At 47.4% G+C, this 25,265-nt stretch overlaps 2 protein-coding genes across 3 annotated transcripts; one reads left to right on the top strand and one right to left on the bottom strand.

The window, feature by feature from the left end:
• The first annotated feature begins 1,707 nt into the window (after positions 1–1,707).
• LOC147257874 (calmodulin-regulated spectrin-associated protein 3-like) lies at positions 1,708–19,060 on the top strand. Of its 2 annotated transcripts, none has more exons than XM_086212085.1 (20): positions 1,708–1,889; positions 2,004–2,294; positions 6,151–6,428; positions 7,136–7,276; positions 7,616–7,702; positions 7,858–7,893; positions 8,428–8,475; positions 10,549–10,687; positions 10,967–11,106; positions 11,606–11,699; positions 11,791–11,842; positions 12,288–12,349; positions 12,443–12,473; positions 12,646–15,094; positions 15,177–15,298; positions 15,377–15,660; positions 15,793–15,844; positions 16,773–16,885; positions 17,199–17,317; positions 17,526–19,060. In XM_086212085.1, the coding sequence occupies exons 2-20, from the start codon at positions 2,159–2,161 to the stop codon at positions 17,853–17,855; spliced, it is 4,713 nt and encodes a 1,570-aa protein (XP_086068211.1). In that variant the 5' UTR covers positions 1,708–1,889; positions 2,004–2,158; the 3' UTR covers positions 17,856–19,060. The 2 variants fall into 2 exon arrangements, with proteins under 2 accessions (XP_086068211.1, XP_086068210.1); XM_086212084.1 differs by having other exon boundaries at positions 1,710–1,889; positions 15,745–15,844.
• A 174-nt stretch (positions 19,061–19,234) lies between these two features.
• On the bottom strand, positions 19,235–24,678 carry LOC147257873 (heme-binding protein 1-like). Its single transcript, XM_086212086.1, has 7 exons — positions 24,521–24,678; positions 23,614–23,673; positions 23,088–23,166; positions 22,461–22,581; positions 22,203–22,342; positions 21,586–21,749; positions 19,235–20,660 (listed from the first exon to the last, which is right to left on the bottom strand). Coding segments are annotated over exons 1-7 (1,056 nt in total). The 5' UTR covers positions 24,523–24,678; the 3' UTR covers positions 19,235–20,170.
• Between the last annotated feature and the right edge of the window lie 587 nt (positions 24,679–25,265).

The following is a 25,265-nucleotide window of genomic DNA, read 5'->3' as shown; positions in this document are numbered from 1 at the left end:
GATGTTAACTCAGAGTTTTATCAAACCCTGGTCATTGAGTATCAAGATGGTGCTGCTATTGAATCCTTATCCCCTCTTCCGCCTTACACACGTGAGCTTAAAGATAATCCAGATGTAAAATACTATGTTCAGGCCCTGGGCAGTGTGTACACCACTAAAGTTGACTTACCACAACTTACCTTGACGAAATAAAGAAGTTGGTGAAAGTGAGTGGAAGAAGCTTCGAAGAAGTGCTCAGAGACACGACGTCAGAGACCAGTGAGGCAATCGAGATCGATGGCGGTGGTGATCAAGAGTTTGGAGCCAAACAGCGCAACACATTCCTTGACCCTGTTGAGCCCTCACACCCTCAGGTCTTCCCAAATTCTTCTCCAGTAAAGTTTGCCCACAGTGGTGCTGGGCCGTGTCCACCAGCTGATGTGAAGAGGAGTCTTCCCAGCATCGAGAGCGACCTGAATCCACCTGAAATTCAACGTGTTGTTGTGGAACATGTGATGGAAAGTCAGCCAAACAGCTCCTAGTGGATGAAGACATTTTCTGGTAAAACACCAAAACCTCCAGGTGAGGCAGATTATGAGACATGGTCGTTACTCAGAGTTGATGTTCAGTGATGACAGTCTTTCAGTTGATGTACAGCGGAGGAAGATATTGGAGAGCCTGCTTCCCCTGGCTTCAGATGTCATGAGGCAACTTGGTACCTCTGCACATCCCAGACATGACGTAGAGCTGTTGGACTCTGCACATGGACTTGTTGAGGATGGAGAGGAGGTGTTTGCCAGGTTCCCGAACACTCATCAGAATTCCGGGGAGAAGGCATCTGATGCAGCCGGGGAATCTTCGGAGCCATCAACACTCTCTTCTAGACGCAGATAAGAGCCTACATAAACCTACCCAGGTAGTTAATTGGCGAATTTTGAGAGGCAAACATTCACACACGCACGCGGGGACCAGAGACACTGAGACACTGAGACACCTTTGTTTCTTTCATCCTCACTGGAAACAGTTGCTCTGAAATCATTTGTGTTGTTGTTTTTATTTATTTCATATGTGCAACTGTATACTCAGGGAGCCGGCTTAGATAGACATGGATCGATTTTTGTCTTTTTTTTTCCAATACATGTATGTCTTCAAACTAATTTGTGTTGCCTCCTCTCTGCTGACCTTTAGTAATTCTAGGCTCTGTATCGAAAACTTCTGATTTTGGTCCAGTTTTGGTTTCTAGTAAACTGAGTGAGTTTTCAAACACACAAACTCAGAGGGGGAAAAAAACGGTTAAAAGAGCAAATATTGGGACGTTTTTGTTTTTGTTTTGTTGTTTTTTTTTAATAAAATCAATGGCAGACTCAACAATTAAAGCTAAAAGCAAAAAACAACAACTTTTGATAGAAATTTAGTGGAGTCAAAAAGAACATATTAGTTGTTGTGGAGGGAAATCACGTCTCCAGACAAATTTTCAAGAAAAACAGAAGCATCAGGAATGAAGAATGAATCCCTGCCTGCTACTGAGGGCCCTGGTGCTCTGAGAGCCGTCAAGTTCGTGTGTCTTAAGATCACGTGACTCCTTGTTTTGAGACGTTTGACACAACCAGTTTACGGCTGCTCTGCTCCGTGCGACGAAACCCTGACAGCTGACCAGCCCGCGAGCACCGCCGCGTGGAAGGGAAGAGCCACTGCTGCTGGTAAATTCCCAGTTGATTCCGAATGTCGCAGTCGCGGCCAAAGACGCCCCCTCGGATCCCGACCGCGCCCAGGGACTCGTAGTTTGGGGATATTACGGCTCCAGTGCACCGAAAATGTGGACGTTATGAAAAGCACATCTTCTGGGACATCCCCGCTGCCCGACATGTGACGTTGAGGGGGCGTGGCGCTCAGCTGGTGGCGTAAATTAGGTCTTTATATAAATAGAGGAATTGCATGCTCATAAATCAATCTGCAATAAGACATATATTTATGTACATATGTTGCTCTTTTGTGTATTTGTTGTGTTCTGTTATGATTCACAGTTTTCAGTTTCTGCATCACAAGGTCCTCCTCCTCCTCTTCCTCCTCCTCCTCCTCCTCCTCCTCCTCCTCCATCTCTCTTCCTCCATCCTTCCTCATCACATTTGCCCGGTGCGGAGCTCCTTCCTCCGTGTCGTCCGTGCGGCGCAGCGCGGCCATGGTGGACTCTCCCGGCGCCATGAAGAAGACCTTTTCGGTGCCGGAGATTAAACCGCTGGACCGGTGCGACTTCAACCGCGCAAAGATCTGCGCCAGCGTGCGTTGGCTGCTGTCGAAGTCGTACGGCTGTGCAGGTAGACCCCAGTCCCCATCACCCACCGGCGAGGCGCTGCCTGGGTGGGGCGCTTAATAATTTATACCGTTATACATGGAGCTCCGAGCTGCTGCTGGAGTCCTCTTTCTGCCTGGCTGCGCGCTCCGGTCTCCCGCTCAGCATCCACAACCTGCAAGCTGGTCGCCAGCTCGTCCTCACCGCGAAGCTTGCATCCTCTGCACGCATTTCGATTTCCGACCAATTATTGTCTCCGGTGTGACGCGTAATTGTCGGAGAATCTCCCTCGGCGCCTCAGAATCGCTCAAAGGAAGCTGCAGACTCTCGCATCTGCAGCGCAACAAAGCCTTTTGTCCAAACCGGGCGACATCGGGCCCGCGGAGGGTTCGGCTTGCAAAATAAAAATCAGCCCGTAGAGAATAAAACATCACGCAGCCTAAACGGTGCCAGGCTGATATCGGTAGGCTGCCTCAGTGGGGGCCGCTTGTAAATGGGTCAGGGCTGCATAATATTTGTGTCAGTGTTACGCACGCACGCTGTGCCATAGCGCGTGGCGGTAAAGTGAAGGTGACCGCATCTTCTAGGACACAATGGGAGCGTGTCGTCGGTGGTACCTGCCGCGTGAGCTCCGGCACCTGCAGGCGGAGGCTCCTGCTTTTGTTCCAATTGTAAAAATCCCACTCCTCCGCGTTTAATAGCTCTCGTGTGTGGAAAGTGGGAGTGGAGACAACATGGCAGCCTCGTGGGTCACCACTGAGATTAATTGGCTGCTATTTAGACTCGACGTCTCAGGTTGATCCGTCAGAAGCGGTTACCTCATCCAGCTCTTTGTGTGGTGTAGTGATGACATCATTCGAAGGTGACTGTGAGGTTCCCTGATGATCCAGAACTGCATTTGGGCAACCTGAACAAATCCGATCAACTATATCGGTAATCAATGAATCGGGTCAGTCCTTCCTCAATCGAGGACTGACATGTAGATTTGTGCCGCTTTTTTGTCATTTATGGCAGAAAATGACGAGTGTTGGGGGTTTGAACTGTTGGATGGACAAAAAGAAGCAGTATGAACATGTGGCTTTGGCATTTTCTCCACATTTTATTGACAAAACCCTTCATTGATCAATCCCGAAAATAAATGTTGAATTTGATGAAATAATGTTCATTTGCAGCCCTAAAAAGGTTGTGACGAAGACATGAAAAGTCTTTGAACGCCACTTTGTGTGTAACCAGCAGTCATTCTGACAGCAGAATCAGAGGCTCTTTAGATTTTTGTTTGGATTTAATTTTCTTTCATAAATGGCGATCAGTAATTCCTCAGATTATTCTCAATCCACTAATTCTTCTTGATATATATTTTCTAGGTCAAGTCAAAGACCCGTTCAGTCTAGACTTGGGCTCCGCTGACTAACTCAAGTCTGGAGACTAGTGCTTCAAGAGTTAAACCACATAGTTAAGTCTTTGTGTAATAATCCAAGTTCTGCCCTTTCTATCAAGGCCCCCTGATAGAAGTTGAGATTGGGCCTCCGGTCAAACGGGCCGGAGCAGAGATGAGCTGAAACCTGCCAGCAGGGAAGCTTCATTGTGGAGAATTCCCACTGAGAGCCTCATGGAATTTTAATGGAAGCCAAGAAGAAAATAGCACTAATAATAAAGGCACACAAGAGACAAACGCACAAATTTATTCAACCAGATGCGGCCAGACGATGACCGCTGCTGCTACTACTGCTACTACTACTGCTGCTACTACTGCTACTACTGCTGCTACTACTGCTACTACTGCTACTACTGCTGCTGCTACTACTGCTGCTGCTACTACTGCTGCTGCTGCTGCTACTGCTACTACTGCTGCTGCTACTACTGCTGCTGCTACTAATGCAGCTGCTACTACTACTGCTGCTGCTACTACTGCTGCTACTACTGCTACTACTGCTGCTACTACTGCTACTACTGCTGCTGCTACTACTGCTGTTACTGCTGCTGCTGCTACTGCTACTAATGCTGCTGCTACTACTACTGCTGCTACTGCTGCTACTACTGCTGCTGCTGCTACTACCGCTGCTACGTCACTGACAAATATTCCTCCTAGTCTTTACTTAAACCGAATTCGTGAGGTCGCATTTCCTCCTGGAGGGAATAATGAAGCATTTGTCCTGCTGTTATCAGTGAACGGTGGTTTATTTCACCCGTGGGAGCTTCTGTTTGCCGCCTTGCGCGTTTAACCACCAAAAGTATTTGACGTGAGGTTAAGTGTCGTTGCCAAGATGCTGCAGGAGACGACAGGCTGAGGAGGTCACGGGACAGAGGCGTCTAATGATTAAGGTCACCTATGACGCAGGAATAAGGGATGGATCCTAACATGATGATTGCTAACAGATGCAGATTTGAGGAACCCGTTGTGTTTTTAGTCCGAGTGTTGCCGACCTGCAAGAGCAGAGCAGGTGAACCACAATGTCTCTCTGTAGATTTGCTGTTTTTTTTAAATTCATCTTTGTTCTCATACAAGCTGTAAAACACACCACACGTCGCCTCTCAACTCCACTGTCTCACGTTGATATTCAGACCATAAACTATAAGCAGCAAATGGAAGGAAACCGTGTCCGTCCAACTGTGCTGTGTCACCGGACCGTCGTTACCGTGGGCCGAGTACTGTGATGATATCACATTGTGAGTTACTCTGTGACTCTCACTGCTAATCTGTTCCATGGAGGAAAAGATGACATCTTAAAAATGCAGGCAATTAAAAGCTAAATAAGAGGGAAGTCTAGAAGTGACAGAATGTGTTCGTTTCTTATAGGATGGCTTGTCAATCGCATGTTTTAGCACCTGATTGGATCCGTAAATGCAGAGTCTGTCACGTCGTAACACAGCTGTGCTGTTCCAGCTCCACAGGCCCTTTTCTGTTTCTACCGGATAGGATTAGTATTATGCTAAATGGGTTAGCAGAGTCCTACTCTGCAGTCCAGTCTCATTTCCTCAGCGATGATTGGGATAGAATGGCTGCTTTCCATTTCCACTGTTCCCATAGTGACGGCTGAGAGTTGAGATTTAACCCCAAAATACAGCAGATCACTGGAGTGTGTGTCACACTGCAGTGGAGAGCGGTAGGGAAGAGGAGGGCTCTGGAGCAGTTACAGTTACATAAGCAGAAGGAGACGGAGAAGAGGGGCATTGAGCTGTAGACGGCTGAGGGAGGACTGACTGCAGACTAAATAAATGAGACGTGGGCTGATATTCCCTTTAGTCCGCGCCAATCTTCAGGATTAATCTGGACTTCTTGAGCAGCCGTCCAGAGGCTACAGAGTGGGAATATGGGTCAGTCAGAGAAGTGTGTGTTTTTGTGTGCCATCCAAGTGTGTGTGTCTATGAAATGGCCCTGTCAGAGTTTTTTTCTACTTCATAGACTGTCATGCGCATGCGCGCACACACACACACACGCTGTCTGGCTAAACTAGCTGGGCTGTTCATGCAGATGATGACATTATCCTCTCCTGCAGGCTCGCCACAGACTCTGTCACGAACTGTCACCTTTTCTCGACTGTAGCCAAACGTCCTCAGCCTGATCCATCAATTCACCCTAACAGCAAATGTAGTGGAGCCACAGTCTCTTTGTGAGGCCTGCCTGGTCTTTTTGACCTCAGGGGACGAGGCAGTGACAAAGCAGTTCTGTTCAGTTCCAGAAAACAATACAGGGAAGCGGACTTTGTGTGCTGGAGAGGAAGAAATATCTTGCCTCAGGAACTCCTTCATTGTTATGCTGTCCCTCATACGCAGCTCAGAAAATGTCCTCTTACTAAGTAAAAGACTATATCCACTGAAATAATGAGCTTTCCTTGAGTTTATGAGCTAAAGCTCACGAGTCCTCTCCGCTCCTTCCTCAGAGAACGTTCCCGTGGAGCTGCGTGAACCGCTTTACAAGGACCAGTATGACCAGGAGCACCTCAAGCCTGCTGTGTCCAAGCTGCTTCTCTCCCCAGAGATCTACTGCCGAGCTCAGGCCCTGCTGGTCCAGGCACACGGCGTCTCGCTGCCGGCGTCACAGGAATCCCCGGCTGACAACTCCGCCCTGCTGCAGCTGCTAATTAAGAAAGGTTTCGCTCCAAAGGTCCAGGATGTAGATGTCATCGAGGAGGACCTCAGCTACGCCCCCATCAAGACGGTGCGTGGGTTGGTGTGTTTACTTTGTGTCGCAAATGTGTGCTATCAGGGCCCCCACCAAGTGATGCCAAGGTACAAGTCTGACAGAGAGAATTGATATTATGTTCTGAAATGAATCACGTTTTTGAGGAGACAAACACAAACACACCCAACGTCCATCTAACATGTTTTCTAGTTGATGCGCTGCAAAGAAGGAAAACTGTATGTTGGCACCCCGTCCTCGTCTACAGGGTACATCTAAAGGCTTGATGCCTGTCTGTGACCTGAACCCAGCCCAGGAATTATTCTAGAGCTTGGTAACATTTTGTCAAAGTGATAGAAAACAGCCTGGTTGTCGGTCTTGTTCCGTTTAGGAACTAAATTTGCCACCCATTGCTCTCAAGGTGGCACTTCTTTGAAAAAATGCAGTTGTGTAAAATATTTTTTTGATTCAAAATTCATCCGGAAAAAAGCCCTGAAACCTCCAATATGCTTGAAATATCTTTTAGCCACCACACGCGACACCGCATCTTGCAACTCTTTGAGTAAAAACTGACACAAGAAGAATGGAGAAGGATGAAAAACAGAAATAAGGAGAGGAAGAAGAAGAGAAATTTTGATTTTAGGATGAGAGCAGAGCACCAATCTGTCGAATGGAAAGTCCTCCACAGCGCCATTGGAACCCATCTTAACCATTTACATTGCTCCTCTTATTCTTGACGGGTGCAGAAAGCTCACCTCGCCCTGATTGACGCCCTGATGTCGCTAGCTGCTAAAGAGATTGTGGGGAAAGTGAAGATGGCGGCAGAGGCGGAGCAGATGGGTGTCGGGGCGCCGTGGGAAAACGCCCTTCTCTTCTGGGTTAACAGGGTGAGACTGCAGTTCATCAGCGTCAGTGTGACGACTTTCCTCTTCATTCACAGATCTTAATTATTTTTTTACTTATTATTTTTAATTTGAGCACATTTATTTATTATTAAAACCTGCTTTGTTCCATCTTCCTAAATGCAGGAATCTTTTCTTTGGATGCTGCATCTTCCCCATAAACCCAGACAAGCTTTATGCTTCATGTGGAGAACTGATTAGGACGCGTTTAATTTGTAGGAATTCTTGAGGATTTAATAAATATGCACTCTATGTCTGGCTCATGATGCATTCTGAGAATCTTTGAACAAATGTCCTTTGAATGTTGTCGTCTTGTTGTCACAGCTGAACCAGAAGTTGAGAGAAAGCACAGAAGAAGAGGAGCCGACCAAGTCGCAGCAGTGCACGGACCTGCAGCCTGCTAATGAAACGGTACACACACACACACACACACACACACACACACACACACACACACGATGACTTACCAGCTGTCCCTCATGAAGGCATGTTGCTGAAGCTTCTAACATCGGCCTCGCTCTGCCTCTGTTTTCTCCCCTGCTCGTCTCTGTCGCGCTCTCTGGCAGTGCCAATCCACCCGTTGGTACTGGAAACTAGTCCCCGTAAGTGTTCTCTTCTCCTGCCTGTCTCTCTGTCTTCAGTCTGTCCTTTCGCCGTGGCTGACTTTATTGTGCCTGCTGGATATGCCAAATATACCCTTTTACATGTCCTGTTATGAAAAGTATCATTAGAATATTTACTGACCAGTTCACCTGACCAGTGAGAGGCCACTCAATTGCAAAGCAACTGATTGTTTTTTTGTTTTGTTTTTTTAATCTAACGGAGGAATTTCAGACTTGTGTCATAATCAGTCATCAATTTCATCTCAAAGTGCCCAGATTATCTGAGCCGTGGTGAAGGAGCGGTTGGAAAGGAGGGGAGGGAGGTGAAACTACTTCCTTGCTGATTATTAAAATACCTCTCCACCCACCTTGTTTGTCCCCTGCCTCTCCTCTCCTCCCCCTCATCCTCCTCTTCCTCCTCCCCTGTCGCTTTTCTCTACCTGAGCAGTACCATGTGACTATGTGGTGTTCCCATGATGACCGGCCCCTTTGTCATTTATGCTTGTGTCCCTCTCTTTGCCATCCCCCATCCAGCATGCTATCGCTTTTTGTTTGAAGGAGTCGGGGAATAAACCGCCAGTGGTAACGTATAACACCTCGCTCTTCTCTCACTCTCATCCTCCTCTTCATCTCCTGTAGTAACGTACCTGACTGACTGATGGACTGACTGACCCCCCCTCCCCTGCATGTTGTGGATTACTGACTGACAGTGAACTAATCGCCACCCCCAACCCCGAGGTTGGACTATCAGTTAAAACTAGCTTATAACACTGTGTTTTACTGCTTTTCTTTCATCTGAATGCACTACAACGCTGTGTTACAGGAGGTATAATAACACTGGCTGTTACTGTTTGACCTTGACCTTTGACCTCCTGCAACAGGGCTGTGTAACATCTTTTGGCACAAGTTGGAGTCGATGCACTTGACTTGTTTTGGAGTGTACTTTGACCCTCCTGCACTTTAAAAACAGTGATGGAATATTTTGTTGTGGAGCCTGATTTCGTCTGTTTGGATCAGAAGCGAAGGCTCACAGTGTTGTCAGTGCCTGTTTCTGCTGCATGGACACCTGAGACAACTCACTTTGAATCATTGACATTTTTCTACCCGTAGTTTTTTTTTTTTTTGGTCCATTATTTATTATTTGCAGTTATTGTACTTTGCAATGCCCATTTTTATAGCTTGAAACTGCTCCTTCTTGATGTGTTTTTGTGTGCAAATATGATTAAAGCAGCAATAGACACGTCATGGTGCACCAGCTGTCACGGACCAGAGAGACCATTTCCTCTTAGCCTCTTAGTATTAGCCACACTAGACAATAAACCATCAACACCGATATCTGAAATAATAATTTGGCTGACAACCGATATTCAGTACTGACTTATATGTCACTAGAAGATATCTTCCGAACAGCGAGTCGCTGATCTGTCTCTGAGACGGTGGAATCCTCCCACTCAGCTGAGATTTTCTTTCACTTTTGCTTGAAAACAAACTGCGCGGTACCTGTGCTGGACACTCACACGACCCATCGGCAGAGGCAGTGACAGTGCTGCAGTGGCAGGTCGGCAGTGCAGGACAGCGCACTGAGCTAACGCTTAATGAATGATACACAACACCTTCACTACGGCCGACTGGCATCACGGAATGCCACCTTATTGGCCTAAAGGCTGCTGCCGGTCACCCAGGTGTGTACAGGCTGATACTGATGTTGAGCAGGTAAATCGTGAGTCTATGCATCCTTGGTATATGATGGTGGCACGACATGATTCACAATTTTGAATAATTATTCACATTTTAATAGAAAAACATATCGGAATCATCAGCCCAGCTGTCCATCGGTGGCATTAGTCTCTGGCCGTCCCACCGTGCTGTCACTTAAATCAGAAAGGTTGTCTATTGTCACGACCTGGCTCTGAAGCCATGACACAAGAGTGGGAGACGCAGGTTGAAGACCAAATAATGAGTTTATTTAACCAAAAAAACACAGTGATAAACCAAGAAATTAACTAAAAGAACAAAGGGATGTGTTTGTTAGTGGACTCAGTGGTGTGGGTGCGTGTGTGCATGAGTGAGGTGAGGTGCAAGGAGGAGATGTTGGCTGCTGAAAAATCAAAGCGTCAATGCGCGAGGAGGAAGAGAGGCTTCTGGCCAGCAAGGCGGGGTCTATATGTGCCCCGGTGCTTCCAACCAAGAGGAATGACAGCTCCCCGCCCTCCAGATACATGCTGCATAACAAGAAATTTAATTATGAGACACCAGCCAGGGGACTGCCCCCCCCCCCCCCCCCCTCCAAGAACGGGGTCCCAAAGGGAATCCCGGTGCCAAAAAGACCATAAATGACAATGTCTATTGCCACTTTAATGAAGACGTTAGTAGTCTTGCGCTTTGTTTCTGTGAGTTTACTCCTTGGCAGTTTTATAGCCTCACAGTGTGTTGTTCCTTTGTCCAGTTGTTATGTCAGGGGGTGGGGCTTTGTCACTTTTTAGTTTATTAAAACACTCTCAACCTTATAGATGTCTACATAACCCTTGAAATCCATCTTCAGATTTGCAAATGATGCTCATACACATTATCCGTCTCCTACTTGACGTTGCAGCTCTTCCTCTTTTTACCGTTCTCTCTCTCTCTCTCACCCCCCACCCCCTCTGTCTTCATTAGATCCGCTATAGGAAGGACAAAGTGCAGTCTAAGCTGACTCCTACTTTCCCCCTGGTCTCTGCGGTCAAAGATCTGTCTAATGGCTGTGCTATAGCTGCTGTGTTGCACTACTACTGCCCCAGCTTGCTGCCTCTAGAGGGTACACTCACGTACTCAGACATAAACACAAGTGCACATACATGAGCACACTGAATCATACAGTATTTATATTTAGCCTCCAGATGATGGACCCGTCTTCTTGGGCCCAGTCGAGATAAAGATTTCAAACAAATGTCTTAACTTCATTTAGAAAGAAAACCTTCAATTGACGACATCTATGTATTTAGACTCTTATTGAATCCAAATGTATTTCAGCCGTGCGTCGGACAGACTTGCCACCGTCTGATTATGTTTGATAGCATCTGTTTGATTCTTGCAGATGTTTGTCTGAAGGACACCATGTCGGTGGCTGACAGTCTCTACAACCTGCAGCTGATCAAGGAGTTTTGTGAGAGCAGTTTACAGAGCTGCTGCCTTCTCCCTTTGGAGGACCTGCTCTATGCACCACCGGTTCTACATGTAAGCGTACTATTGCCTGTTAGATTTGCAAGATAATTCGCACTCTGAAGAGCGAGAAGCAGTGGCACACAACCTCCAGATGGACGAGTGAGCTTTTTCACATCAACCTCCTCTGATCGCACCGAGCCAACAGTTTTTATAGAAATAGAATATGATTAAATTCATTTCCTCTTCTCATCGGGGCAATCCTCCAACCATCACTGAAACCATTGGTACTTTTGTTGCCAAACTACATATGGAAGCAACACTGGTGACTGTGCCGTGGGCTGGTAATCTAGATGGCAGCTTAAACTTCGGCTCTAGAACTCTGATTTCCAGGAGGAGTGTAGTTCTTCTTCAAAGTGCGACCGGTCCGCACCGTGTTGTGTTGCTCTTTGAGACGTCATTGTGCTGTATTTCATCTTAGAGTGACGCTGAAATTTGCTCCTGTACCGGTGAAGCATGTTTAGCTTGTTCTGTCTTCTCCTTTCTGGTGGTAACCGAATACTTTCCTCCTCAGCTGAATATCATGAGCTTCATAGCCGAGCTGCTGGAATGGTTTGAGATTAAGAAGCCTGATTTTGTGAAGCCACTACAACCCGTCGACCTCACAGGTTTGTGACTTGACCGTTTGTTGCTAATAATGCTCCTGCAGTTGTTACTGGTATCGGCTGTTAACAGCTGCACTGCTTCTGTATTTTTCAGATGTCTCAGGATTACTGTACTGCACCAGTCCCGTCAGTGGGAACAGCAACAGGTACCAGGCAGCATCTCTTTAGGCACCCTCGGAATTGAGTTCTAAAGCTGTCTGAGCCTGAGCTGCTGCAGCTTTTATTCAGCCTACTACAAACAAATCTGACCAAACACCCCCCCCCCCCAAAAAAAACCTCATCACTCTATCATCATCATCAGCTTCACCCTTTTATCCCAATTGCGCCGTCTCCTAGATGCATGGACGGGATGAAGAAAACTTATGCATTGTAACTGCAGCTTCTATGAGTCGAGGCCTTGAGTCCCTTTGCCCCCCGCGCCCCGCTGGCGTGAGCTAAGAGAGAGAGAGAGAGAGAGAGCTCAGGGCTCCGTGTGATGCCAAAACACAGTTGACCTACTGTAATTACAGTTGATATAACGGCTCATGTGTTTGAGAATCTTCTGAGACGACCGCTTTGATGAAAGTGTGAATGAATGTTGTTCCCTTTCAGCGGTTCTCCTTCCTTCATCTTCAAACAACCTTTTGTGCCCATCTCCTCCCCAGTGTCACCAGGTAAGAAACGCATAATGTGCTTGAATGTTTTTTTACTTTAAAAGTTCACTTTTAATGACTAAATCATGATTTGTTGTTGTTGTTTTTTCCCAGAAAACAAAACTTGGACAAAGAAACAAATAAGGTATTAGACCTGAAGACAGTGTGACTTGTAGTAAATGTTGTGTTGCATTCATATTTTATCTTAATTTTTGAAATCCTCTTACTTTGGCCTATGTGGTCTCTGCTTTTTTTCATGCTTATCTTACCCACGTATCCATTTCTCCACCCTTCCATCGCCATCCACCCTCCTGCAGTCGTCCTCTGTCAGCAGTGACTTTCAGCATACCATTTGGGCTGGACAGTGATGTTGATATTGTCATGGGCAATCCAATAGACTCTGTCTTTCGCTCCGTCAGCACTGACAGCCTCACCACCGGCATCCCTGCAATGACATCACCGGTGACATCAGCAGGGATGACTCGTGTTCCATACAGCCCCCCTGAGGACCTCAGCCACCTGGTCAGTGCTTCTGCGCCATCGCAGCGATCTTCTTGGGGCCCTTATGCGCATACGCCACCTCTGGGAGAGCTGCCCACCATCGAGGAGGCCCGGCAGGTGGTTCACACTCCAGGCAGCAAAGATCGAAGGAAAGGGAGGACAGTAGAGAAAGGCGGGAGAGGAGTGCTTGGGGGAAGGCCAGAGCCCAGGTTATGTCCAGAGGGTGCACCTGCTGGTTTCTTCCTTCACTCCCCAGCGGAGGATAATCCTCAGCTCAGTAGCTCCGCCCCCTGTCGCTCGGGAATCCTCTGCAGGCCCGTTGGCGGAGAAGCAGGTGATAATGACAGGCAAGGTAGAGGGGAACGTAAGGACAGATCATCACACACCGCTGATATATCACGTGACGATGACTCTGTCCTACGAGACGGCAGCGTTGACTCATCTGAAGCATCTGATGATACCCCTAGAAACGCCCCTGGTAATATTCGACCCAATAATGGTCGCCAGAATAACCACGGCGCCAGCAACAGTCCACGTATGACAAGCTTTGCTGAACGACGAGACAGCAGAAGGAGACATCCCGCCGCTCCTGGGGAAGAGTCAACCCCAACAACCCCAGGAACTCCACATACACCCTCCACCCCAGCAGGGGCTCCGGGCCAGCAGGACAGCCCCGGTCCCAGAGGAGGTCCTGAACCAGGCTCGGAGGCTTGGGAGTTGGGGGCTCGTTTGGAGGAAAAGCGCAAAAGCATCGAAGCTCAAAAAAGACGTATTGAAGCGATTTTTGCTAAACATAGACAGAGGCTTGGAAAGACGGCTTTCCTTCAAATGAAAAGGGAGCAAGGAGAGGGAGGTGGGGAGGGAGCAGAGGAGGATAATCTCACACTGGAGGAGCGTCTCACTCGCATGGAGGAGCAACTGAAGCGGGAGGAGGAAAAAGACAAGGAGAAGGAAAAAGAGGCTGACGAGGAGAAAGACAAGCCATCTGTCTCCAATCCTCCCCGGCTAGATAAGCAGGTCACGTTCTCTATTGACAGCAAGAAAGGGGCAGACGCAGAAAAGGGACCAGAGAAAGAGAAAGGAGGCGAGGGTGTCCTAGTTGAGTATAATGAAGTTGTACAGAAGCTGAGTGAAGCTCTGCAGTCTCTACAGAAGGACATGCAGAAACTCACAGAACAGCAGCAGCAGCTCATGGGCAACCAAAGACCCAGAGCTGCACATAAAGCCAATCCAAAAGCGACACCTCGAAGTAACACAAAAGCACCATCCAAAACCCCTCCTCACACCCCAACCAAGACGCCTCCTAGAACCCCAACCAAAAATCCTACCGTGAGCAACAGCAAGGCTTGGATGATTCCCTCCAGTACCAAGTCCCCCTCTGCGTCCTCTCCATCATGCCGCTCTCACATACCTTCCTCAGCAAGTTCTCCGAAAACTGTCGTCTCTTCCTCCTGTCCCGCCCCTCGCACCAAGATCCACTCCTCCTCCACTCCCCGCAGTCCAAAACACCACACACGTCCTCAACCTCACCCGCGACCTTCTGAACTCAAGTTCCCCCCTCTCAACCGTGTCTTGACACCAACCCATAATGTGGATACCCTCCCTCACCTGCGGCGTGTTTCCCCCAGCAAGTGTCAAGTACAGACCTCATCATCCTTTCGCATCGGTGGGCCTAAGACTCCTCAGGAGTCTCCTCAGCCTGCGCAGCAGCCACAGCTTGATGAGAGCACATCAGACACAGGCTCTAGTGAGACCCCCACCCAGTTCAGCCTGGAGCTTGAACAGGAAGATGTAGAGGTACCGGCGGTCTTGTCACGGCCCAGACAAGGTCCTCCTCAGGCTGCTGGTGGCGGCAGCTCTGGGGCTCCCTCAGAGTGCTCATTTGAGAGCGAGACATTGTCTATTTCTGCTGCATACAGCACAGGAGGTGAAGGAGGGAGAGTAGGAGGTGCAGGGAAGCGCTGCAGCATAATTGAGGTGTCACTGTCATCTCTGGGAGGGCCAGAGGGGGGCAGTGATGAACCAACAGACGAGGGGCACGAGTTTTCCTCTGATTCTATGAGCGACCACACAGAATCTGCTGTGGAACCTGTAAGAGGAGTCGCCGCTGAACCCCTCGATCCCATAGAGCAGCTGGAATTGGCTACAAAAACTGAGAATTTCTCAGAATCCAGCAGAGAACAGTCAAACCAGACTGCATCTTCAGAACCACACCAAGAGCAGAATGAGCAGGGTGCCAGAGGAGGGATTGGGTTCTTCTTTAAGGTGAGTGCTTGAACATAGACAACATGTTACAAACCTGAATTGAATCTTGCTGTGAAAATTGATGGTGTCGTGGAATTCGTAGGATGATGTGCTTAGTGAGGGGGAGATGGCCCAGAGAAAAGCCCTCCTTTTAGAAAGACAACAGAAGAGAACCGAGGAGCTGAAGAGGAGGAGACAGTGGCATGAGCAAGAAAAGGAAAAAAGGTACATTCGTGTCGTCAACAGTTTTTAGGTTCCTCGATCAAACTTTCTGTCTGTAACCATCTTCCTGTCTGTCCTCAGACCAGCATCCTTAGACAAGAGAGTTGCTTCTCCCTCCAATACGCCTCCTCCTGGGACCACCTCCCCTTCCTCCACACCTCCTGCTACTCCAGCCCGCCGTGGAGGTTTCACACGTGCGGAGTACGCTCGCCGTCAACAGCTGAGGATCATGGATGACCTGGACAAAGTGCTGCGGCAGAAATCAACCAATCAAGGGAAAGCTTCTAAGAAAACACGCTCGCGTCCTCGCAGCATGACGAGGGAGGAATCGCAGTTGTCCCGGAGTCCCGCCAAGAGAACAGCTGGTAAAGAGTTATCGACAATTGAAGTGGGCCAGTTAGACAGCGGTGTATTGACTCCTCTGCGCTCATGTCTTTATGTTTCTGTAGCATCAGAGCTGACCAAAGTCTACTCTCACTCCTCCCTCAACCTTGCAGCTACAGATGAGCCAGGAAACAATGGTGGTGACCCGGCTAGGAAAGTCCACAGGTGCTGCTACAAAGCCTCTCATCCCATCTCTGTTCAAACCATTTGCACGTCTCTTTCCTGTCATTTATAAAGTTATTTCTTTTTACTTGTAGCAGCCGCCGTTTAGTTTTCCCTTAGGATTTGAAAGTGCTGTGTGATTGAATTGGCCAACAGTCGCTTTCATTCAAACTCTCCACTTCAAATGATACGGTGTGCCTTAAGATTTTTATTTTTTTTTAATTCTGCGCTCTACTGGAGCCATTTGATTGACTTTCCGAAAAGTCAACAACTAACTCACAGCAGGGCAAAAAAAAATCCAGAGAAGCAGTTAAAATAACGCTGCTGCGTTTCACCTGCGGTCCCCGTCAGCTGTTACCAAACTGAAGATGAAAGCATCTGGAGTTTGAGATCTGAAAATCCTCAGCACCCCCCCCCCCCATATCTTAATCACTTTAAAAAGCATTAATTATTATTGTCCATATTTAGTTTCTGGATGGCAGCGCAACATTGTCATTCTCACAGTCCGGCAAAAAGCACTTTTCACTTTTGAGTCCTCTACCAATGACGCGATATATGATAAATCTGTGGCTCTGTTTTATTACCTGTGATTGTTTTTTTCAATTGTAAATATTTAATCAAATTTTAACGCAAATGTCAAACGTGATTCCAAAACTGAAAATGAAAAACCCCACCATTTGCCTGCAGTACCAGCACGGCCCACAAGAGGGCTGCTGCCCACAGTTTGGGAATGACTAGTTTTCAGCATAGGTTGCTTGGCTCTGACATCGAACCTGCTTCTGTTCGTGTCATCACCCAAGTTTCTTTCATTCAGTGCTTGACTGCTAGCATCAACATTCATGTCAACGTGACCAAGTCTGACTCTCATCAAGCCATCATGCCAACATATGAGCTGACTCACTGGGATTGTTGTTTGATGTCCGCCTGACAGCCGCCCTGATTCCCCCTTTGGATGTGTGACGCCAAGTAAGCTGGCCAATCAGAACGGAGATAAGGACTGGGAGAGCGGTTCCAATGGAACCTCACCTGCCCCAGAATACACAGGTGACAATATTTTGTTATTAACGTTATTATGACAATACGCGGACAATAAAGCTGCCACAGAACAGCATTTTCTCACCACTTTAACCTGAGCAAGCAGTAATCGGAACACGTTTCATTCATAAGCTGAACTCAGATCTGTTGTGTGCAAACTGGAATATCAATGAAGTCTGCTATAAGAAACCTTGATGATCAGATAATTGCTGTCCATGTAAATGTGGTTTACATACTGTTGCCGCAATAATTACGATAGCACATAAAGCTTTGCAATAAAAAAAAAAAACAACAACAAGTGGGCCGATCTTTGCTTTTGCAGGTCCAAAGCTCTTCAAAGAACCAAGCTTCAAGTCCAATAAGTTCATCATTCACAACGCCCTCTCTCGCTGCTGCCTGGCCGGAAAGGTCAACGAGACACAGAAGAACAAGATAGTGGAGGTACACGAGGCGCTTCCTGTTTCATGGTTGTGTACTGTTGTACGAGACGCTTCCCCAATAAATGCACAACGTCAGCCACTTATTTCTTGAAAGAAGTTCAGTTACCTGGCAACCAACGCGCGTATTTGCATATTGGAAGTTCATAAAAGCAAAAAAAAAAAAAAGACTGACTATGACTTTGTGCGGTCTTTTCTCTCTCCAATCTCAGGAGATGGAGAAAAGTCCTGCAAACCACTTCCTCATCCTCTTCCGGGACTCCAGCTGCCAGTTCAGGGGCGTTTACACGATGAACCCCGACTCCCAGGAGCTTGTGCGATTGGCTGGTGTGGGACCAAAGACAATTAGCTCCACCCAGGTGGATTCCATCTACAAATACAGTTCAGACAGGAAGCAGTTTAGTGCCATCCCCTCTAAAACCGTGGGCATGAGTGTGGACGCCTTCACCATTCCCAGCCACCTCTGGCAAGGAGGAGGCGTAGCAGCAGGAGGAGGAAGCAGGAGGGCGAGCATCACTAAGAAGGCTGTCATTTCCAAGTGAGGAGCATCACACATCAAGAAAGAAAACACTATAATCAGAACTAACAAACCATAAAAGAAAGCGTAACTGTATTTGTCTGTGGATTTATTTACAAATCCAGGATACTGATAATTATTTGTCGTGACCTTAATGTGCTTTATGTTAACAGCACAAACTCGCTTGAGAGAAAACACTCCCCAGTGTCGAGGAAGGTTTCCTACAATCTTTGGCTGATTGGGCAACAAAGAGTTACTTCTAAAAAAAAAAAGAAAAAAAAAAAAAGGCCAAATTCCAGAAATTTAAGACGATTTCTGGTCCCGCAGACTGAATTCCTTCACTAGAGTTTTATACGTTCAGCCGAAATGCCCTCGTGTGTCAGAATGACTGAAAGGACTTTTATTTTGTACGACATTCTAGTTGAATCCCACCGGCGTCATGAGGTGGATCAAAGCACTTTTTTTTTTTTTTTTGTTATATGAAAGAGCCATAATGATGCGATGTAGGGAGCAGGAGTGAACTTTAGGCTTAAGTCAAAGATATCTTATGTGTCCATGAGCTTCAGAGATGAAGACAACAGCATGAATGGTTATTTACTCTACTGATATAAGCTTGTGTCTCAATAATGCCGCAGTCAAAGCGCGCAGTTTGATGAAACAATGTTCTTCATGGGTACATGAATGGACAACTGAGCAACTTTTGTACACTGGAGGTAATACGATGAGGATGACGTGCGTCACGCGACGTGAAGCTGCTGGGTTGTTGGGCTCCGGTTAAGAGTGAACACGATTAAATTGGCGTTTCAAACCAGCATTCATGTATAAAACGACAGACTGGATTAAACCCCACTGATCAAACCGTCTCTGCCTCCGTCCTTTCACTCCCTCTTCGTTCTCTAGAACGTGGCGCCACCCTCGTTCTGCTCCTCTCGCATGGCCTCCAAGTTTTCACAGCAGTCCAACTCACTCTCGAGAAGGTTCCACAGCTGCTCACAACCCGAATACGTTCATGTTGCACATATAATTTTACCTTCAGCTTCACGGATGTTGATTCCGTTGTATTCCCGTACAGGTTGTCAAACGTGTGCACTCATTGTCTGTCTGTCTTCCCTCACTCCAGCACCAGAGGGATCCACAAATGCATGCTGCATTCAAGCGTGATGGAAAACTGGGATTTTTGGATAGTTGATCAATTATTGTGAAATTTCAAGGTGTTAAAAAAAAAAAGAAGCTCATCACCTCCCTCAACCGTTTGCCTCTGTCAGTACCTGGCTTCAGAATTTTCAAAATACTACATATAGTGTATGTTGTTTCAAACACAAGACCCGAAGGAGGTAAAGGAGGCTAGTAAATGAATAGCAAAACCTCAAGTAACGCAATGAGCCCAACACAAGAATTTGTTTTGTTTTTTATTGCACCTTCCTCAGAACGTACAGTATGTAGCTTCCAGAAGCGTCGACAGAGAACGGCGTGTGCTAACTGATGTAATTATTATTGCGTTGTCTGATCAGTCAGGATTCTTCAGGATCTCTGGGGCAGTCATCCAACGTTTTCAGTAACTTCCCAATGTATGACTTCTCCAGCAGGTTTGCAGGCCACAAACACAAAGGCCAAGGCCACTGTGACGGGGACACATCATACTACTGATGTTCTACCGCGATGCTGTAGTTCCAGTTTAAATTAAATCTTAGTGTTTCCAAAACAAAACACAAGAACAACAGAGCGTCAGTGGACGGACTGAAGGCTGCTCCAAGGATCCTGATGAACGATCACACTGAATTCATAATGATTCACCAGCAGCATGTTGCCACAGATCATGAAAATAACTACCACAAATCTTAACAAGGAGAAGAAGCTTGCAGGCTGTTTTGGCAGGAAACCGAGGAAACACCAATGTTACACTCACAGAATCGTTGATTACAGCATCAAACTTCATTTTCAAGAGTAGCGAGAGCACAGTGAGACCGAGTCACATCTCCTTGGTATGACGCCTACTGCAGTTAGTTCCAGCTCACACCTTCCACGGAGGAAACCTTTTCCTACAGTGCTAGTTTAAACGGATGTTAAAGGAAGGCGCTTCCTGCTGTCAGTGTCAACTAGGCGAATCAACACAGCTAAATTCTAAATTCCTACCAGATACATACATCTTATTATCTCTATGATGAAACTGTAATTTAAGCTTCAAACGACAAAGTGGTGAATGTTGGCTGATACAGAAAGCTGCAGGTGAGAGTGTGTGTGATACACAGTAACAGAGGGATAAGGAGGAAGGGAAAACCAAGATCTACCACAAACATACGCTGTTTCCTTTCTATTTACACGTCATGTTAGCATTGGTTGTTAGTGAGCGTCATCTGGCTCGACCACAGGGTTGCTCTCGGCCTGTGTATCCACAGAACTGTGCGCTGTGCTGTTCCACAGGGCGGCGTCACCCCGGGGCTCCAGAGACGGGCTCATGGAGATGGGATCAGTGTAGTTGGTTGTTGGATCCAACAGGATCTGGGTCGACGTGGGGGGATGGCTGAAGGCAGACCCGGCAGCAGGGTGGGATGATGGACTAGGAGGGGAGCTGGATGGAGGGACAGCAGGTGTGTCAGAGGGCGTACCTGAGAAGTTGTTGGAGGTCGTATTCAAGGACAGGTTGGAGGGTGTGAGCGAGGGTGAATCAGAGAGTGTGTGTGGCTGTGGGTCAGAAGGAAACTCTGTGGGTGAGCTGGTTACAATCGACCTCTGGGTGTGTGGTGGGGTCGGCTCCTGGGGATCTGTGCAAACTGGCTCCCCCTCCGCTACGTACCACAACTCATTGTGCCTGTTCAACAGCTTGAAAGGACTACACACACACACACACACACACACACACACACACACACACACACACACACACACACACACACAGAGTGAGAAAGACAAACACTACAACTTCATGTCCAGAAATAAATTTCCCATTTCATTTTCTCCACTGGAGTTTCAGAAAATCTATACATCATCCATCCATCCATCCATTTTCGACCACTCATCCTGTTTAAGGGTGGTGGGGGGTGGAGCCTATCCGAGCTGCCTTCAGGCGAAAGGCGGGGTTCACCATGGACGGGTCACCAGTCCATGGCAGGGCCAGCACATATAGACAGACAACCATTGGCTCTCCCAGCCACGCCTACAGTCAATTTAGAGTCTGGATTAACCTGGTCCCCTCTTGATGTCTTTGGACTGTGGAGGAAGCTGGAGTACCAGAGAGAACCCAGCAGGAACAAGGAGAACGTACACAGAAAGACCCAGTGTTGGAGCCGGGGCTCAAACCCGGAACCCTCTTGCTGTGAGGTGACAGTGCTGACCACTGCACCACCGTGCCGCTGCTTTTCAATATGGACCAGATGAAAACATCAACATGTAACAGATTGCGTGCGGCGCGTCATCGGTACCAGGGGTTATCTAACGATGTTGAGCTTCGTGCTCCTGAATGACAGCTGGTAAAACCCAGAGACAGCAACGCATCTGTAAATGCATTGAAAAAGAGGAGTGCTAGCGAGCACACATGGATGCAATCATTGCAAATGTTAAAATATTCAGAATAAATCATCTCTCTCATTGCTCTTTCGAAGGAATGAAATGCACCCAACATGTTTTGGTGAGTCACAGTGAATATAGACTCTTACGAGGTTTCTTATTATTCTGTCTGTGCATATGACATCATATCCTCCTTGATTCTGAGCTGCCAATCAAACACCCGTGTGTGTACGACAGGATGTGTTCACCACCTGTCATAGCCGACTCCATAGTGGTAGCTGTGGTTGTAGGGCGCTCGGACTCTCTCCAGTTCTTTGGTCAGCTGGTGAGCTTCAAGCCTGGAAGTGACGGACAGCATCCAGCCTCCATAACTCGTCACATACACGTCCATCTCTGGCATCACGGTGAAGTACAGCTGCGGAGGACAGGGAGTCACTGTCACATACAGCATCTCTGCTACGTCAGCACAGAATATTGACGAAAATGTATGTTCAGGCTCATAAAATGACTAAAAATGTCAAATCACTCTTCTTGTTATTATTATTGTTGATAATGGTCTCTCACTCAAAAGCAAAAGTCACTGGATGTGTTTTCTATTGTTTGGAAGTGTAAAGACGAAAGGAGGTAAAGGATGTCGATTAATGGCGTTTGGAATTATCTGGAATCAGAAATCGGAGCCTTTCATGAGGCAGCACCATCTATTCCTGAACTGCTGAGTGAGAGCAGCAGCAGCCGCTCAGCTTTACTGATGTGAAAGCAAAAATCTACGATCTAATTACACACCGACATACTGGTAAATGCTCTTAGGACAGATAGGGCAGCTGAGGGAGACCTGAGGGCCGCGTGTGCTGCGTCAGGCTGAGTTCACCTTGTCGTTGGTGGGAGTGGGCGGCTTGTCCTGATAGGCTGCAGGCAGCAGGAAGTTCAGGGTGTAGATGGCTGGCTCCCACATGTTGGTCTCCTCGGGGATTTTAACCAGGACTGGTGCGGTCATCTCCATCTTGATGCCTACCGATGAGACACACACACACACACACACACACACACACACACACACACACACACACACAATAACTCACGTAAAAATGACTAAATGACCGTCTGCCTCTGTCTTTCCTCTCTTTACCTCCTTCATTTGCTCCGGTGATGTACTGAAAAAGTCTCCTGAAGGCCATGGCAGCACCCACTCCCATGAAATAGGCCTCGGCATCAGTGGAGACCCAGCGGGTGGGGCTGTAGTGTCTCACCTTAACACACACACACACACACACACACACGTTACAGTGAGCTGAATGAGTCATTTTTTTTAATTTCAAAAGTCTACTGTCATACTTTCACTGGACCAGGGCCAGTTAAGAGGATCCCCAATTATTTCAGCTCGTTAATTCTACCCAGAGCCAATAATCAATTTAAAGCCTGTCAAGAAAATCCAACAAGTGCTGTGTCATTAGAGCCATAGGGAGAAACATTCAAGCCATTTTCACTGACAGAAGAATGTGGAATAGTAACAAAGAGAGCGTCTCACACGGATGACACTGTCTGAACATGGATTTTTAACAGATAATAATTTCATATTCTTATAGAAGTTGATGGGGTTAAAGCGTGTCATTTCATGCACCACAGCCCAGTGGTTGAGAAACACCAGTTTAGCTGGTTCTCCTATGGCTACCACAGTTCACTCGTGCAGAGACCCAGGTGAAGCAGTAGGAAGATGCTGGAGGGGTGAGGGGTGGAGAGGAGGAGCTCCACTCACCTCGTATTCGTCTGTTTTGCAGACCAGCTCGTACTCGAGACACTCGGACACTGTGCAGAAGCTGTTGTTGGTACTCGGTCTGTAACAGCAGAATTCATCTTTATTGTCTGGCTACTCCTGTGTGATCATCTGTGGGTCTCTGCTTCAAGGTTGTCAGCAACCACAACTCCTTAAAGTGGGAGGAGCCTGTCATGTGACGCTTCTCAGGTAAAAAAAACAACAACTTTTCAGCACGAAAGCTGGATACAGGCCAGGACCTTCATTCATGACGAGTTACGATTTATCAGGATTTACTACTATATAATATTATATATAATTAATATGTATATATGTATATACAATTTACATATTGACACATATATAAACACACACACATATATACACACACACATCATGTATGTGTGTGCGTGTGTGTTCTTGCACACAAATATGTTGCCAAATCCTCCACTTAGTTACAGCACATTTATGTGTTCAAATACTTTTGGCCATGAAACGTCGAGTGAATTTATTCATGTTCTCAACTTACCCGACAGTTCCTTCAGTTGACACCACGAGGGCCAACACTGCCAAGCCTGAGAGGAAAGCCCTGAGGGACACACACACACACACACACACACACACACACACACACACACACACACACACACACACACACACACTTTCATTTCAACTGTTCCTCGACTATTGTGTTGCACAGAAAATATGCTCACGGACACATGACAATACAGCAACAAAAGAGGGAATCGGAATGAATGTTAATGTTGCGCTAAAAGTTTTGGTAGGAGCTTCACAAAAGAAAAATCTTAAACTTACATAGCGAAGAGAGGAGACGAGAAAAAAACCCCTAATATTCAGTAAAAAAAAATGTGATGAATTCTAAAAAGCGTGATCCTCCGAGTGCGTGAGTGTGTGCGCGCCAGAATGCGCCTCAGTGTGGCGCATTCCGTGTAAGCACTGCAGAGACGAAATGGGACACGTTTGGGGAGGAGGAGGAGGAGGAGGAGGAGGAGGAGGTGATGTGCTGCATCACCACTCTTTCCTTTTCAAAAAGCAAAGGCGACTTGAGGTCATGGAAGAGCAGCATTCGGTAACTCACGACATCGTTTGATTTCTAAAACCTTCAAACCTGCTCCAACACGGCGGAAAGATGAAGGTTATTAAAGGGCAAGGCAGCTCGGAGGACTTCAACACAACAAAACCTGTTCTGTGCGCCAGTAAAGTAAATTCATGCGCATCGCAGCCTGTAAAATCCTGAGCAAATATGAGACGTCCCGCACACACGACCGACCGACCGACCGATGACGCAACTTTACCTGCCCGTGACGCTGCAGAAAAGTCCCTCAAATAATCCCCCAGCCTTCCTGAGGTTTCGAAAATCCCTCTAAATCTACTTGTCGAGGTGTAAATGAAGAGATTTTAGAGCTCATACTCACATTGTCCCGGCCCCGCGTGTAAGAGAGCGTGTGTGTGTGTGTGAGTGTGTGTCCTTTCCACCTGCCAGGGGAGCGCAGGGAGGAGTGTGATGGAGACCGCAGTCTGCAGCACTCTGACGGGCGCCGGTGGATGTACTGCGGACTGCGGTGAGGAGGACCAGCAGGCGCCCGCAGCTCGAAGGAGGGAGGGGCTGATGATGCGAGCCTGGATTTGATTGAGTTCATCTACGGCGCAGGAGCAAAAAAAAGGGAGTGGAGGGGGGGGGGGTGGAAGGATTGAGAAATTCATCATGCAAACATGGCAGGTTGGGGATGAATTGGCAGAGAATAAGTGACACAGGAACAAGCGGCTCTGGTGTCACTGCAGGACCAGTTGTAGAAAACTCAGCAACAAGAGGGAAGGGCCGTCCCTGCTTCGCACTGCTGCTTCATACAAGAAGGGGTTCTTGCTTTTCAACTTGTAAGTAGTTGTGTTGCTCTCAAAAACATTTCCCCCTCCTTCATCGCGTCCTGGTGGTTCCTGAATGCTTCGTGAACTTGAGTGCTGAGTTACAGGAGGATGCGGACACCAGGGTTGTATGGCCAGCAGAAGGATTAGCTTAGCATGAGCAAGAGCTCGCCTCCTGGATTCCTCCACCATCCACAATTGAGGACCCCACATGAAGACGTTCCAGCGAGACACATCACTACACACCTGATGACTCCCACCAACACCTTTCAGAACACCAGCTTTATTGTTGACATT

The sequence above is a fragment of the Aulostomus chinensis genome, chromosome 8, assembly GCF_037954235.1.
Source record: "Aulostomus chinensis isolate RoL2024-O1b breed Wild chromosome 8, RoL_Achi_v1.0, whole genome shotgun sequence".
Lineage (NCBI taxonomy): Eukaryota > Metazoa > Chordata > Actinopteri > Syngnathiformes > Aulostomidae > Aulostomus > Aulostomus chinensis.
Note: the sequence above shows the minus strand (reverse complement) of the source record. Positions and strands in the feature narration are given on the sequence as shown.

Coding starts and splice junctions, on each gene's coding strand:
- LOC147257873 (XM_086212086.1), bottom strand. Junction 22,343..22,460: donor CACCGGAGCAAATGAAGGAG/GTAAAGAGAGGA, acceptor TCTCATCGGTAG/GCATCAAGATGGAGATGACC. Junction 21,750..22,202: donor CCACTCCCACCAACGACAAG/GTGAACTCAGCC, acceptor TGTCCTCCGCAG/CTGTACTTCACCGTGATGCC.
- LOC147257874 (XM_086212084.1), top strand. CDS start 2,159: ATGGTGGACTCTCCCGGCGCCATGAAGAAGACCTTTTCGGTGCCGGAG. Junction 11,107..11,605: donor ATGCACCACCGGTTCTACAT/GTAAGCGTACTA, acceptor TTTCCTCCTCAG/CTGAATATCATGAGCTTCAT. Junction 15,845..16,772: donor CCGGCTAGGAAAGTCCACAG/GTGCTGCTACAA, acceptor TCCGCCTGACAG/CCGCCCTGATTCCCCCTTTG.